Genomic DNA, 14587 nt, shown 5'->3' with positions numbered 1-14587 from the left:
AGGGACTCAACAGATGAGTCATATCACCATGATCCTGTTGGGTTGTTAGAGGCTCTTTCAGAATAATTTAACGATCTATTTCGGTATTACTGTAAATTGCTGCCTTCAGGCATACAGCGCAGAGACTGCAGGACTGGCAGACATATTTGGATGTAATGTGGAGATGGAGATGTAGAGAGAAAGCAATTAACTGTATTAATTATGGTTCATTAGCACTTATAAGACAGTGGAATACATTCTTGGCTAAATTTGTGCACAAACAGTAAGTGTCTGGGGGAGGAAAATCTTTTTAATTTTCAACCACTAAACTACAGGGGCAGCCGTGGTGTACTGGTTAGCGCATCGGGCTTGTAACCGGAGGGTTGCCGGTTTGATCCCCGACCAGTCCACCACGGCTGAAGTGGCACCTAACCCCTCACTGCTCCCCGAGCGCCGCTGGTTGGGCAGGCAGCTCACTGCTCTGGGTTGTGTGATTCACCTCACTGTGTGTTCACTGTGTGTTGTGTGTTCACTAATTCGGTTAAATTGGGTTAAATGCAGAGAACTGAATTTCCCTCACGGGATCAAAAAAGTATATATTCTATATTCTATTCTACATACAGTATATTATATTTTCACTTTTCACATAATATGGTTGCGTTATTTTGACAAAGATGTACAGTTGCTGTGTAGTTTTGCTCTGCAGAGGTATTAGTTGTTAGCTGAAGAAAATCTTGGGTAGAACCTGTGACAAGGTGGCACCAGGAATGTGGGACAGATTAATCTGAACCTGAGACCAGCGCAAGGGGCAAAAGGAATGGTTGTGCCCATGTGCCTATAGAACAGTGCCCATCTTTCCCCTCAAAGCACAAAACGTCTTTCTTGTGTGTGTGTGTGTGTGTATGTGTGTGTGTGGTGCCACGGCTCATTTGAGAGTCAATGTCTCGGCACACTTCACTTGGAGGACTGAAACAAGGACAAGGATTGAAAGCAGCCAAGGAGTGTGTGTGTGTGTGTGTGTGTGTGTGTGTGTGTGTGTGTGTGTGTGCATGACCGTGTGCTGTGTGTGTGTGTGTGTGTGTGTGTGTGTGCCTGGGTGTGTGTGTGTGTTGGGGGGGGGGGGGGGGGGGGTGCACAAAGCCAATCTTTTCTCTTTCAGAGCTCAGGCATTGTCAGATTTCTGCTGCTCAGCAAAATAAAAGTCCTTTGGGTCTTTTCATTGCCATGGTTAGTGTGTGTGAACAGGATCAAGTCCTCTTGCTCTAAGTGTGTGTTCCCTAGGTGATGTATGCCTTCAACGTGGCTATAATTTGGATACAGATGGCATGCCAGTCTATTTGCTGTTGTGAATGTTATGTAATGATACAAAGTATATATGCATAAATAAACATAGCATCAATAAATGCAATGTGATTCTAATGTGGGTGGAAAGTTGAGTGGCAGGCAGGGCCGAACTTAGCAATTTAACTTCTTCACTTCATGAAACTTAAACATCAAAACATCAGATGTAGGCACAGCTGCAGTGTATTGCAGATCCACATATTATGGATGCTGTGTGCAGTTGTGCACAATCTCGTTGGACAACTTCCCTGCTTATGCTGTGAACAGGCGGAAGACTCTGCGTATAAATGGAAACCCTCTGACCTTTTGAAAAGTTGTACTGTGTGAGCCCTAAGCAACAAGTCTTAAACAACTCCTCTATCCTCAGAATTTTAATTTAGTCATCTGAGCATTATTGGGGCAACAGGGAGAGAGACCCGGCTCGGCTGGGAGGGACTCAAATGGGAACCATATACGTAACAAACACTACGCTACTTATGCTCTGGCATTTCTGTTGCTGCATCTCTTCGTTGTCTCTGACTTTTGTATTCTGGTTGACAGAGAAAAGAAGAATGAAGAATGACTTTAACTTAATTTCCACTTAATTAAGGAACGAAAAGGAAGCAGCAGAAACATAAATGAGAGAATTCTAAATACAGACTGACATATATTAGCTCATAATGAAACACATGCAAGGGAATTGACCTTATCAACACCTTATCAAAATTAAAATAAAAACATGGGTTTCTATAGAAGGTAGACTGGCTTCCCATTATAAACACATCATAAACAAATTGTCTGATGTAGTCTGGCCACTTCATTGGATCCCTCTATACATGCAGGCCTGCAGTTTAAGATACATTTTACCCAAACGTACAACTAAAACTATAAACCGGCCACCACCACCACCACCACCACCACCATCATCATCATCATCATCATCATCATCATCATCATCATCATCATCATCATCATCATCATCATCATCATCATCATCATATAGCCTCATGTCTGATTTAAAGGGCAGGAGAGACAACCAGGTAGGCTCCACTACGGATATGGCCAGCCGCATATCTCTGATGATTAAAATCTTGGGGCAGCCGTGGTGTACTGGTTAGCGCATCGGGCTTGTAACCGGAGGGTTGCCGGTTCGATCCCCGACCAGTCCACCACGGCTGAAGTGCCCTTGAGCAAGGCACCTAACCCCTCACTGCTCCCCGAGCGCCGCTGGTTGGGCAGGCAGCTCACTGCTCTGGGTTGTGTGATTCACCTCACTGTGTGTTCACTGTGTGCTGTGTGTTCACTAATTCGGTTAAATTGGGTTAAATGCAGAGAACTGAATTTCCCTCACGGGATCAAAAAAGTATATATTCTATTCTATTCAGTGAGCATTGCTCCCCCCATAGTCCGTCATTAGTGTTATCAGGTGTGCTGCCGGCTGAGATGAGCCAATGGGACCGCTGCGTTTAGATAAAGCCTGTGATGTTATCATGGGGGCCATATAGGCTACGGTCTCTGATATAATGAAAGATCCAATGATGTTCCCTCAGCTCAGCTCTGCTCAGCGTCAACCGTGATATAGCTTTTTAAGATGTCACCTTCGAGGAGGTTGTGTTGTCCAATGGAGAATGGCAACTGGTGCGGAAATGCTGGTTCAGATTGTTTCCATTTGGCATAGTAATGGATATTGTGTAAGCGGTTTCACACACCATTAAGACAAGCCTGTAGCCTACCACATGACAGTGAGCAGGTCCCACAGACCTACTGTGGTGATTTAAATGAAATATTCCAGTGCATTAAAGATGAGGAGGCTGGAGATCTACTGTACACTGGTTCCATAAAGTAGCCTACTGTATGTTGGCTGCTTGGTAAATCTACCCCCATTGCAGCTTGGCTTGAACACTAGCCTATCCAATCTGTCACCTTGGACAGTAAAATGATCAGAGTAGCATATTATTGACCAGCATGTCTTGTTGAAAACCTATAAACGGCAGCCTGCTATTAATAGTCTAAAAACATACACAGACATAGAATTATTATGTGATTTCATGCACGTGTGGATTTGTGTTTGTAGTCAAATAAAGTAGCCTATTTTAGGCGACGTCCATATAACATAAGAAGATGTCGAAACTCAATTTGTCCTCTGTGGGACACCGTCTTCCCGGAACTGCTGCAGTGTGTACAAACTGGAAACCCACGCTGACAGCGGTGAGTGTTGAAGTTAACTAGATGCCAATGCATCACCTTTTTAATTCAGATATATGTGCCGTATCTCCATAAAGTTGCAGACAAAGTGCACTGCAAATTAAACAGTTCTGCCGACGATATAAATGTTTTCTTTTGATACAGTCGACCTGTAGATCAAAATAGCATTAAGTTAGCAAAACCTCGGCTGCTCGCTTAACGTTAAAGCAATGATTCTTGTTCAGATGCCTTCGGCTTCATTTTCGACTATCACTTTCGATGCTTTGCACCACTGCTGACTCCTTTCTTACAGTGCAATACACATGCTTACCTTATTTATCGCAGAAGTGGCATGGCGTGCTAAAGGACGCCTAGACGTTATCATAACTCATTTCTTACAGTACAATAAATATCCTCACCTTATTTACTGTATGGCATGCTAAAGGAAGCCTAGACGCCATCGCATGATGCCGTAACGTTATTGCCTTACAATGTCTATTCTTTCACACTAACGTAGGCTACGTCTCAGACCACTTGGAGGTGCAAATAAAATCGGATTTGTGTTTTATTTGACCATCCATAGATGTGAAAGGTATATTTCCTAGTGTTGCGTTATGTTTACTTGTGTGTAGAGTTTTGGCACAGTGTGCGAAGTTTTGCAAAAGGTGTTCAAGCAACGGGCAAAAAGATCCTGGGTCCGCTATCGGGTACCGGGTATCTGTCTTTATGGCGATGTAGTGTTTGCTCGCACCTCCAACAGCATGACGTACCTGTTTACCTCCCCGACACGCTCACAAATGCCTGTATGTTTGTGTGAAAGAATTGCAGTGGTGCTCTAGCGATCAATAACAGAGTGTGAATTTCTGAATGACAGTGTGTGGATTCCTCTGGGTAATAATTGCACTGGAAGGCATTGAACATCCCACTACAGAAAACAAGTTGCATAGCCTAAGTTTCAACTCATATTGCAACTGGTATGGCATTATCAAGTTAATTATCATGAAGTTGCTGATTAACTTTAATGGCTTTGGATATTGATTATTGATCTGGATATTACGAAAGGGTGGCCTTCAACACATTCTTTAGTGCAATATAACTCAAATGTACCAGCCTTTGCTATGTTATGCTATTACAATAGTCTCTACACAACAACTAGTTTGCAGGTTGATTATATTACAACTTACAGCAGACTGCAAACTACATTTAATTACAACACATTGCACATATTGATCATGTATGTCATGTATGAGCTTAAGCGTAAACATTTTGTCAATGTTTTTTATACAGTAGCCTAAGTAATTTGACCAGTTGCTTGTGGTGTATATGACATCGCTCAGAGAAAGCTGCGAATGACGGAGAGCAGAAAGCCTGGAGGCATGCAATGTAGCGGCGAGATTAATGATGCGTGCGGGGCAGATCCCATCTACTGTACACCCCACAGCTCATTATCTAGATTGTGCTGATTTTACGCAACGGAATTGCGAGATGAAAGAGAAAACAGTCAAATTGTTAAGGCTAGCCATTGTTCATCATTTGAACATTTCAGCATTTTCAGGGACGCGCAGTGCTGGCCAGGGAGTTGGCATGCTTTTGCACACTGCGCTGTGCTTTTTCACACTGATATGGTTGACCCTTTTTAAAGACCTCAGCCATGTTATTTTACCACTTCTTTAAATCGAACAATGGCAAAATAATTACCAAGTATTGAGTTCTTTACTGACAGAAGGCCACAAGGCTTTAGTGCAGTCCTAGTTCTGCTCTTTTCAGTTTGGAGGTGAATATCTCCAGAGATGGATTCCAAGTGTAGAAAGGACCAAGCCTTTATCTGGTGTTGCTGAGCCAGATTAACAGCAGACATTGTCCATATTAGATTGTGTGTGTGTGTGTGTGTGTGTGTGTGTGTGTGTGTGTGTGTGTGTGTGTGTGTGTGTGTGTGTGTGTGTGTGTGTGTGTGTGTGTGTGTGTGTGTGTGTGTGTGTGTGTGTGTGTGTGTGTGTGTGTGTGTGTGTGTGTGTGTGTGTGTGTGTGTGTGTGTGCTCATGCATGTGTTCATTTTTGTGTACGTGTGAGAGTATTGATCTGTTATCTTTCCAGAGGTTTGATTTAGAGAGTAAAAGCCTTTCTTTTAATGCTACACTGACCTCAGTCCCAATAGCAGCGGAGTGGATGTCGATGGCTTGTGTGAATTTCCGCTATGACTGATGTTGTGATACTTTTAGTTGCCCTGTGGATTATTTTGCACTGTCCTGGGGAAAACATGATTTGAAATACTTTTGGAGGGTCGGTAGACTCGGTACACCAAACAGGGTGTAGCCCTTCCTCATCTGCCCATGTTAGTAATGTTAAAGTCAAATGCAATCAGTCATATTCCCCCTGGGGATCAATAAAGTATCTATCTATCTATCTATCTATCTATATTAATATCACACTAAAGGTGATCATGATACTCTGGACAACGTGTCCAATTTGAGGAATGTTGTCTGGCGTTGTTGTCTGACCGATGTTACATGGGCGCGTTCCACTGGTATTGGGCTAATAGCACTGCACAATTTAGGAAGAACATCTAAGTGTGACTTTTCAGACAGATAATGCGATTGCAATTAGATTCATGATTAATTGTATGAGAATCACCGCTCTCCTGACATGGGGGCTCCTCAGACACACAAGGAGCATGACACGAAAATTAAACACATACGTAGCTGTGACCAGATTAACCACTGGGACAGAGCTGCAAGTTGCAGAATTAACTGCAGTTTTTGCAATTACTTAATCGCATTAGTTCAAATTGCGATTTTTGATTAAAAATCAAGAAATTGAGGAGTTCTATTAAACAATATTCATCTGGAGCAGTTTAATCTTTAGTGGTCACCCGGTCAGAGCGATTGACTGTGCGATTGCCTGGCAACATGGTCACTCACGTCCATTGTCCATTGTCCATTGTCCACAGCCAAGCCCAGGTCATGCAGTGGACCATAGAGTAAACATTCCCAAACCAGTTAACATGTTGCATTTTTGTTAGTGTGTTCTTCCTTCCGTATATAGTTGATCTATTATGCTGTCATAGGTTGAAGGTTAAAGGGAACCAGTATCATTGGTGGTTGCATTGTTTGTATTGGGGGACACAGTCAAGTTCTGGAATATCTCATATTATTTTGTTTTCCTTCGGGCTAGGCAGCAGAAGTATATTTTTTGTAATAACCCTGCTGTTCTTTTCTGAAACAGACTCGACATGGACGAAGTGTTTACACCTTTGGACTGCCTCCTACCCTCAGGTATTTTGGGATTTCATTGTAACGGACTGCGTGCAGTGTTTGGAACGGATGCATCTCTCTTGGCAGCTTAGCATAGTTATTCACATTCTCTTTGAAGTTCAGAGACAGCAACAGGGAGGTTGCGTTTCACCGAACTCACTCATTTGATATGATGTAGATATGAATAGACCACGCATGACATACCTGAGAAATGGGCCTGTCTAAGACTGGGCCTGATTGATATAGTAAACAAGTTAACTGTTCTCTGAAAGAACAGGGAGGGGGGGGGGGGACAAAAACCAAACTGTAGTTGCGTTTGAACAGCCCAAATGAGCTAGACCTTCCAGTGACTTTGTAATCAAGTATAGCCACTATAGCTGCTTTTTTTCCCTTTTTAATCTTAAACAGCCCAGCTGGAAGTGAGATCTCAGGCTTTCGATTGGTCCAGTAAATCCTGGTATGGGCCTCCTGTGCCATGGCTCAGGAAGGGCATTAGGACCACAGAGACCTCGCTGGCAGCCCCGACCGTACGACAAATAGGAAGTGTATCGGGAGGCCAGCGTGTGTAATAGCTTACAGTAGAGTATCTTATTATTCAGTGCATATCAGGAGCCCTGGTGCTGTTGGCCTCTGCAGAAAGCCATGATTAAAACATGAGCGGCCAGGAACTAATGATTTGGGTAGAAGTGTGTTAAACCGGCCTAATCCCCTAGTGTGAGGCTCCACACTCTGCATGAGAGGTGAATGTGGAGGCTGGTCAAGCGTCTGTGTGTGTGTGTGTGTGCGTGCGTGTGTGTGTGTGTTAGAAAGTGTGTGTGTGTGTGTTTATTTTATTGTGTGTGTGTGTGTGTGAGAGAGAGAGAGAGAGAGAGAGTGTGTGTGTGTGTTTGAGTGTATGTGTATGGTGAGTGAGTGTGTGTGTGTGTGTGTGTGTGGTGGTGTTGATGAGGGTCCTCGAGGAGATGATGAGCTCAACCCCCCCCCCCCCCCCCCCTCATCTCCACGCTGAAACGGCGAAGTCTCCGAGCGCAGACGGATCGCCTGGTGGCTTTGCTAATGTCCCACCTGGAGCTCCAGCTCGTGCCTACTCACAGCTGTGGAGCGGCTGCACATGTGGCCCGCCGCGCCTGGGGAGGAAACAGGAAGCAGGAAGTGCTTTCTCTCCACGCTGTCAGAGCAGCTCCACTGTAGCCCGTCACTTGAACTGCGTTATCCAGTAAATCAGCGCTGTCAGCGATCTGGGCTCTGGAGGCTGCGGTGCGGTGCGGTGCGGGGTGTATTTTTAGGGTGCTTCCTGCTAGCGCTGAGGCTACAGAAGACAAACCAGCGCTTATGCTAATAGCATGCTAATAATAAGGAATAATCCCATGCTGAATAAGTGGTCCAAAAATGTAGAAAGAGGTGAAGGGTGTTTTTTTTTTTCTCTCAATGTGTTTATGTGAGATAGTAGACATTTATTTTAATGAGCAGGAGAGAAGTCTGTAAAAGTTCACAGAAATTAGTGTTGGAAAGCTCTGTCTTCAGAACGTGCATGTAAATGTTCTAACACATATCTGGTCAGGTAGAACCAGAACATGCTGTGATCAGAGTTTTCCATCTCAGTGAGAAATTATGGTTTGCCATTTCTGTTGGCAGAGAGGCATTATGTCTATTATGAAAACAACACAGCTTTTGTATGGACTAATGCATTGTACAAATATTCATACACATGAGTGAGTTTTGAGTCAGTCCTTTCTGGAATTCACTGAAGACATGCTATGCAGCAGTTTGCTACGTTTTGGGCAGCTAGTTTTGGTGTCATTTTGACATCTTTTCTATCGGTATATTGTGAAGGACGTATAATACTCGTAGTGTTGGGCTCTGGGGTAGCACCTCCTGTGAAAATGTAATAAAAGCTTTCACTGCCTGACATTGCTAACTATATCTCCAAAAGACAACACACTGCATTTTGCAGCACTTGCAACCTGCATGCTGCCAGCATTTTCTTTCTTTTTAAAAAATTAGGCTACAGAAAAAAAAAAAATCAGGCTACAAGTCATGTGCACTTGTCTGATTTCCTTTCACCAACTAGTTTTGCTGTGTGAGAGTATTTGTATGGGCTGCACTGTGTCTGTCTGAGGCGGGACGTGTCATATCTGCACCTGAATCAAGTCACTGAAGGCTTAGCACATCTGGGCCTGTACATCCCAACTCACTTAGTTAACAAGTGCAGTGGAAACCGGGCTGCCACACTCCCCCATCACCACACTCAACAGACAACTCCAGTTTCAATCAGCTCTCAGACTTCACAGCCAACTCAGGCATAACAGGATGGACTACATACAGTACACACACACACACACACACACACACACACACACACACACACACACACACACACACAGACACACACACACACACACACACAGTACAGTACAGCAGAGTGGAGCAGGAATTCCACAACTCAATAAGTTACTCGCAGAGTTATCACCACAATCATATTTTGGAAAACAAGCTACTGTTCATGAACTGTTAGTGGTACAGCGAAAGAGATTAAGTTACATATATTATTTATATGATATGCTAATGTAATGTTTACCAAGTAGTGAACTTTAGTTCATTTAAGTTCTTTAAGTAAAATTGGGTCTTGTATTTAATTTCCAGAGGGAAAATGAAGTACAGTTGCCCCCGCGTGTCATTAAATCACAGTTCTGTTGCCATTAGGCAGGGTAATAGCTCCATGGTGCTCTCTGCTGCACACCCATTTGTTGATGTTGCAGAGAGTCAGGAAGGTCGCCTGTTGTCTGCAGAGAACATTACTCATAGTTCCTGTAGACACATTCATGTAAATTAAAGGGGAGACTTACACAAGCATTATGGCCGTAACATTAATTATGCATTATACAGAGTCTGTGAAATCTACATGGTTCTTACTGACATTAGGGTTTAGCGTGCTTCTGCAATACGCAGACACGTATAATCATACATTCTATGCAACATAAACAGGTCTCACTTGGAATGCGTTCGACTCCCCTCAAACCTAATTGCCAAGGGTATGGTAATGTCAATGAAATGTCAGTGACAAACTGCAGCACAAGACTGGGCTATTATACGTGGAGATCTCACTTTCCTTGCTCTGTTCCCTCAGGAAAACAGAAGATTTGTCTCATCATCCTCAACCAGCCTTTGGAGAAGAAGTACTTGGACGTCCTGTGGGGTAAAGGTATTGACTTTATGATTGACTTTGACGGACAGACCTTGACCTATGGTTTACAGCGCTAGCCCCTCGTCCACGGTACCTGGCCAGATGGCCCATAATGTTTACAAGAGCACGTGGGTCAGATGCTGCAGGGGCTGTGAGTGTGTTGCCACACACACACTGATGAAGGATCTTTGGTGTTGCCACACACACACTGATGAAGTCTTTGACCTGCTGAGCTGCAGTCGCCTCAGGAAGCCACAGGTGTGTTTTTCTGAAAGTGTCGCTGTGCAATTGTCAAATAGGGTGTGTGTTTAATATCGTCAAGATATTAGGCTACACACATTTGGTGATTAACCGTTGTTGTTTTCACGATTGCGCCCCTGACTGGCTGAATGAGCTTGATGATTCGGCGTGATATTGCGAAAGTGTGTTCAGTTATGGCCAAGGCAACAGTGTGTAGCGGTTGTGGTGTTGTGGTCAGATCTGGACTCCGTAAAGGCAGAGCCGGAGCATCACCGCTCATGTACCCTCCTCTGGTCCTGTCCTCCTCTAGTCCTGGTCCTGTCCTCCTCTAGTCCTGTCCTCCTCTGGTCCTGGTCCTGTACTCCTCTAGTCCTGTACTCCTCTACTCCTGTACTCCTCTGGTCCTCCTCTGGTCCTGTACTCCTCTAGTCCTGGTCCTGTACTCCTCTAGTCCTGTACTCCTCTGGTCCTGTACTCCTCTAGTCCTGGTCCTGTACTCCTCTAGTCCTGTACTCCTCTGGTCCTGTACTCCTCTAGTCCTGGTCCTGTACTCCTCTAGTCCTGTACTCCTCTGGTCCTGGTCCTGTACTCCTCTAGTCCTGGTCCTGTACTCCTCTGGTCCTGTCCTCCTCTAGTCCTGTCCTCCTCTAGTCCTGTACTCCTCTAGTCCTGTACTCCTCTAGTCCTGGTCCTGTACTCCTCTAGTCCTGGTCCTGTACTCCTCTGGTCCTGTACTCCTCTGGTCCTGTACTCCTCTGGTCCTGTACTCCTCTAGTCCTGTACTCCTCTACTCCTGGTCCTGTACTCCTCTGGTCCTCCTCTAGTCCTGTACTCCTCTAGTCCTGTACTCCTCTGGTCCTGGTCCTGTACTCCTCTAGTCCTGTACTCCTCTGGTCCTGTACTCCTCTAGTCCTGGTCCTGTACTCCTCTAGTCCTGGTCCTGTACTCCTCTAGTCCTGGTCCTGTACTCCTCTAGTCCTGTACTCCTCTAGTCCTGGTCCTGTACTCCTCTAGTCCTGTACTCTGGTCCTGTACTCCTCTAGTCCTGGTCCTGTACTCCTCTAGTCCTGGTCCTGTACTCCTCTGGTCCTGTACTCCTCTGGTCCTGTACTCCTCTAGTCCTGTACTCTGGTCCTGTACTCCTCTAGTCCTGGTCCTGTACTCCTCTAGTCCTGGTCCTGTACTCCTCTGGTCCTGTACTCCTCTGGTCCTGTACTCCTCTGGTCCTGTACTCCTCTGGTCCTGTACTCCTCTGGTCCTGGTCCTGTACTCCTCTAGTCCTGCACCTCCTCTAGTCCTGTACTCCTCTGGTCCTGTACTCCTCTAGTCCTGTACTCCTCTAGTCCTGGTCCTGTACTCCTCTAGTCCTGCACCTCCTCTAGTCCTGTACTCCTCTAGTCCTGTACTCTGGTCCTGTACTCCTCTAGTCCTGGTCCTGTACTCCTCTGGTCCTGTACTCCTCTGGTCCTGGTCCTGTACTCTGGTCCTGGTCCACTTCCGTGTTGCGGAGATGTGCAGCGTGCCGTTTTTCTCGTCGTATCCTAGTGATGTTTTTTTCATGGTCTCCGGGGAAACGAATCAGGGATGCGGGGACCTGGGGGGGCAACAAGGATGCCTCTGCAGATGGTTCCACCTGGAGCAGCCAGACGGGCCCTCCTCCGCCCAGCACACACACACACACACACACACACACACACACACACACACACACACACACACACACACACACACACACACACACCCCCGCCCCACTCAGGGCTCAGAAGTGCTGCCCCATGGGCTCCCGGCAGCAGAGGAGACAAGTGTGTGTGTGTGTGTGTGTGAGGAGCCACTGATCAAAGCCAAAGATCACACACACACATTCCTCAAAGAAACACACCTCCTGGAACCGGTCCATCTTGCTGCCTCTCTGTTCTGTTGGGGTTCTGAAAGAGTTCTCTCGGCTCTCTGTTCTGTCTGGTTCTGCTGCAGGAGGCCATCATGGATTTCGATGACATTTTCAGGAAAGGTTTGAAATGAAGAAACTATTACATTTTGGGAGTGATCCGAATCACCGTCTGGATCCTGAAGGCATTTGGCAGAGGTCTGCGCTCTCTGAGTGCTTTTCTAGTTAGTTATGCAGTGGCATGGTGCTTCCTCCAGAATTAGAGAAACTGGAACAAGAAATAGGTGACTGAACTGCTGCGTCTGCAATGGCTTGAAAACAGTAGAAAACAGTAGAAGCAGTAGAGAGATATAGAAAACAGTAGAAAACAGTAGAAACAGTAGAGAGATATAGAAAACAGTAGAAAACAGCAGAAACAGTAGAAAGCAATAGAAAACAACAGAAAGCAATAGAAAACAATCGCGAACAGTAGAAAACAGTAGAAAACAGAGACTCGGTTGTGTGTTGTGCTCGGTTGAGTGTTGTGCTCGGTTGAGTGGCCTTAAGTGCAGCTGTGTGTTGGTGTGCTGGTGTGCAGATGGCATGAAGGCTTCATGTACATGTATGCTATTCCAGAGCTGTGCTGTCTGTTTGACTTCAAGTCAAGAGGTCGGCCTCGACACTGTCAATCTGCATGAATAATGCCGCTGCCAAATGACTGGAATATGTTGGTCATGATGGATACTTGCAGAGACACTGTGCACCCATTGCTCTTCTGTCTGGTTAGAGACAGTCAGCTTAACACGAAGTGACAAGCCATGTGTTCTCTTCAGTGAGGTCAAGCACTACTGTAAATCTACCAGCTGGAAAAGAAAAGATGGAGGGGGAGGAGGGGGGGGGGGGGGGGGGGGTTGTAGTGCGCTCATATGACAACAACTGCAGAGGAGCTGGTCACAGCAACACAAATATAATAATTCTTTCATTATTGGATGTAAGGGAGTAATTAACTTTTTAGTTTAGCTCTTTGACTGTTTGCCCTTAGTGGATTTATGGTAGCAATGTGCCCCCCCCCCCCCCCTCCCCCTCCCCCTCCCCTTTCCCTTTCCAGTGCTGCTCAGACCACTAAATCAAGTGCACCGGGCCGAGCTCATCAATAGCCCCCGGCCATAAAGCACAGCGCCGGACGGCAAAGTTCTTGACAAGAAGAAGTGCAGTACCTGGGGAGGATAATGAAGTGGTTATTTACAAGGTTATCTGCCCCGAGATGTCCTCATCTCTAAAATGTGCTGCAGCGTGATAAAGCCCTGTGCTCCGCACTGAGCCCTCCGTAACCCCAGGCATGGATGGGGCCGAGCCCTCCGTAACCCCAGGCATGGATGGGGCCGAGCCCTCCGTAACCCCAGGCATGGATTGGGCCGAGCACTGGAGATGCACACACTCAGGCATGGATGGGGCTACAGTACACACTCTAAGGCAGGAAGGAGCTACACTACACACTCTCAGGCATGGGAGGAGCTACAGTACACACTCTCCGGCATGGGCGGAGCTACACACTCTCAAGCACAGGTGGAGCTACAGTACACACTCTCAGGCATGGGTGGAGCTACAGTACACACTCTCAGGCATGGGTGGAGCTACAGTACACACTCTCAAGCACAGGTGGAGCTACACACTCTCAGGCATGGGTGGGGTGGTGCGGTGGTCTCAGCGCAGCTATCGCTACTGCTGCTACGGTAAAGAGAAGAAAGAAACCTCCTCTCCTGACACAAACGGCGTGCTCAAAATTTACAGGACATGGTTGTCATATGCTATTACAATATTATAAGACCCCAACTTTTAGCCATACTTGTAAGGTCATCAAGTTAAAATGTTTGCTGGTGCGCAGAGTTGTTCTCCTTTTGTGATTCAGATGCTGTACAGTATGTTTCTGAGGACGGTGCTTTTATCGGCCTCATGCATCGCTCTTGTGTTGTGCCGTATGTGGGATCTCTGGTGTAGTGTCAGAAATAATGATTCATTTGCATTTAAATCACTCCTGCCAAGCCCTGCTCCCAGCAGGTGCTGCTACCCTGTTCTTCTGTGTTGTAACTGAGGAAGTAGTTCTGTCTGATACCCTGTTCTTCTGTGTTGTAACTGAGGAAGTAGTTCTGTCTGATGGCATCTTTGCTGAAATGAGCCTCTTCTTCTGTGAGATGTAACTGAGGAAGTAGTTCTGTCTGATAGCCTCTTTGCTGAAATGAGCCTCTTCTGTAAGCCTTTAACGTTACTTGAAAATGCTTCTTTTTCTTTTTTTTTTTTTTTTTTTTTTTCTAAAGCAGTCTCCAAAAATACGACAGCATTGTGTCAGAATGACAGCTCTGAGTACACTGTGTTCATCCAGCCTACTGTAGGTGCTGTGTAATATATGTAAATAGGTCAACAAATAGTTGAGGTGTTTTTTGGGAGGGAGGTTCAAAGAGCCCAGAATGCAAATGTAAACCAATAATCAGATGTCCCCGGCCCCGCACGGCGCAGCCATGGAGACGGGCGTGGCCTAGAGGGAGGCCAGATAGCAGGTTAAGCACT

The 14587-nt window shown here is 45.8% G+C and overlaps 1 protein-coding gene across 2 annotated transcripts in view; it reads left to right on the top strand.

Annotated features, from left to right (window-relative positions):
• Window positions 1-3445: 3445 nt before the first annotated feature.
• The window catches only part of tpk1 (thiamin pyrophosphokinase 1), a 58307-nt gene continuing 47165 nt past the window's right edge, over window positions 3446-14587 (top strand). Inside the window, exons 1-3 of one of the 2 annotated variants that reach the window (XM_062521469.1) lie at window positions 3446-3507; window positions 6706-6755; window positions 9862-9936. In XM_062521469.1, coding sequence (XP_062377453.1) covers window positions 6713-6755; window positions 9862-9936 — 118 coding nt within the window. In that variant the 5' untranslated portion in view covers window positions 3446-3507; window positions 6706-6712. Of the gene's footprint in view, window positions 3508-6598; window positions 6756-9861; window positions 9937-14587 lie in introns of those variants that run through there. The other variant, XM_062521468.1, reaches the window with a different exon arrangement.

The sequence above is a fragment of the Sardina pilchardus genome, chromosome 19 (genome assembly GCF_963854185.1).
Source record: "Sardina pilchardus chromosome 19, fSarPil1.1, whole genome shotgun sequence".
NCBI lineage: Eukaryota > Metazoa > Chordata > Actinopteri > Clupeiformes > Clupeidae > Sardina > Sardina pilchardus.
This window is presented reverse-complemented; position numbering and strand designations above follow the sequence as displayed.